Raw genomic sequence first — 732 nt, forward strand, 5'->3', positions numbered from 1 at the left:
AGCAATATACAGTTAATCTTCTCCCAGCGAATATGGGTACTACTAGCGCAAACTGCGATGAATTACAGCCTCCCCAGCTCAAGCGCGCTCGGAAAGGCACGGCTGGTACCCGCGTCACTCCTTTCCATAAGAAGCACTTAATAGAGTTCGGGCTGTCAGTCTCGGCAAGGGATGCAGAAACCGCAGATGTTGTGGCCGTGCGTTGTCGATTTTGCACTGTATTTGGACGTGAAGTGAGCTCGAAACAGACATCAAGCAGCTGGACCTTTGAAGGCCCTCCATTTCGTCCTGAGAATTACCGGCAGCATCATATCAAAAATCATCCGACTAAGTGGCAAGAGTACTGCTCGCTGCCAAAGGCAGAAATGGAGACGGTTTTCGACGTTCCAGATAATCAGAGGCACGCAAACAAAATGGATGCCTACTTAGAGCCAGTTTCTGCTTCTTTGCAGTTTACAGTGGACCGTGACATCATTGAAGTCATCATCGGTAGCGTATAACATCTAATGATAACGATGACCAGGACGACCTATCTGACGATCAACGAATTCTTTCCTCCCCACTATGCACATCTTTGTTCTCGCTGGACACAAGCCAGAATCGGTACGTGGCTACTGTTAACCAGGTCAAATAATTCGAGTTAGCAGTACGTTTTGTTAGCCACGGGATGTCTTTTAGAATGGCTTCTCCTGCCGTTCAAGACGCCAAGTCTGTTCTATCGGCTCCAAAGTT

The 732-nt window shown here is 48.0% G+C and overlaps 1 protein-coding gene across 1 annotated transcript; it reads left to right on the forward strand.

The window, feature by feature from the left end:
- Positions 1-32: 32 nt before the first annotated feature.
- Positions 33-500, forward strand: PHALS_14500 (uncharacterized protein; the record flags this gene model as incomplete). The annotated part of the gene is made up of 1 exon (XM_024730319.1): positions 33-500. One exon carries the CDS (start codon positions 33-35, stop codon positions 498-500), a length of 468 nt encoding a protein of 155 aa, XP_024580608.1.
- Between the last annotated feature and the right edge of the window lie 232 nt (positions 501-732).

This window comes from Plasmopara halstedii (assembly GCF_900000015.1).
Source record: "Plasmopara halstedii genome assembly, contig: Scaffold_983, whole genome shotgun sequence".
NCBI classification, from domain to species: Eukaryota; Oomycota; class Peronosporomycetes; order Peronosporales; family Peronosporaceae; genus Plasmopara; species Plasmopara halstedii.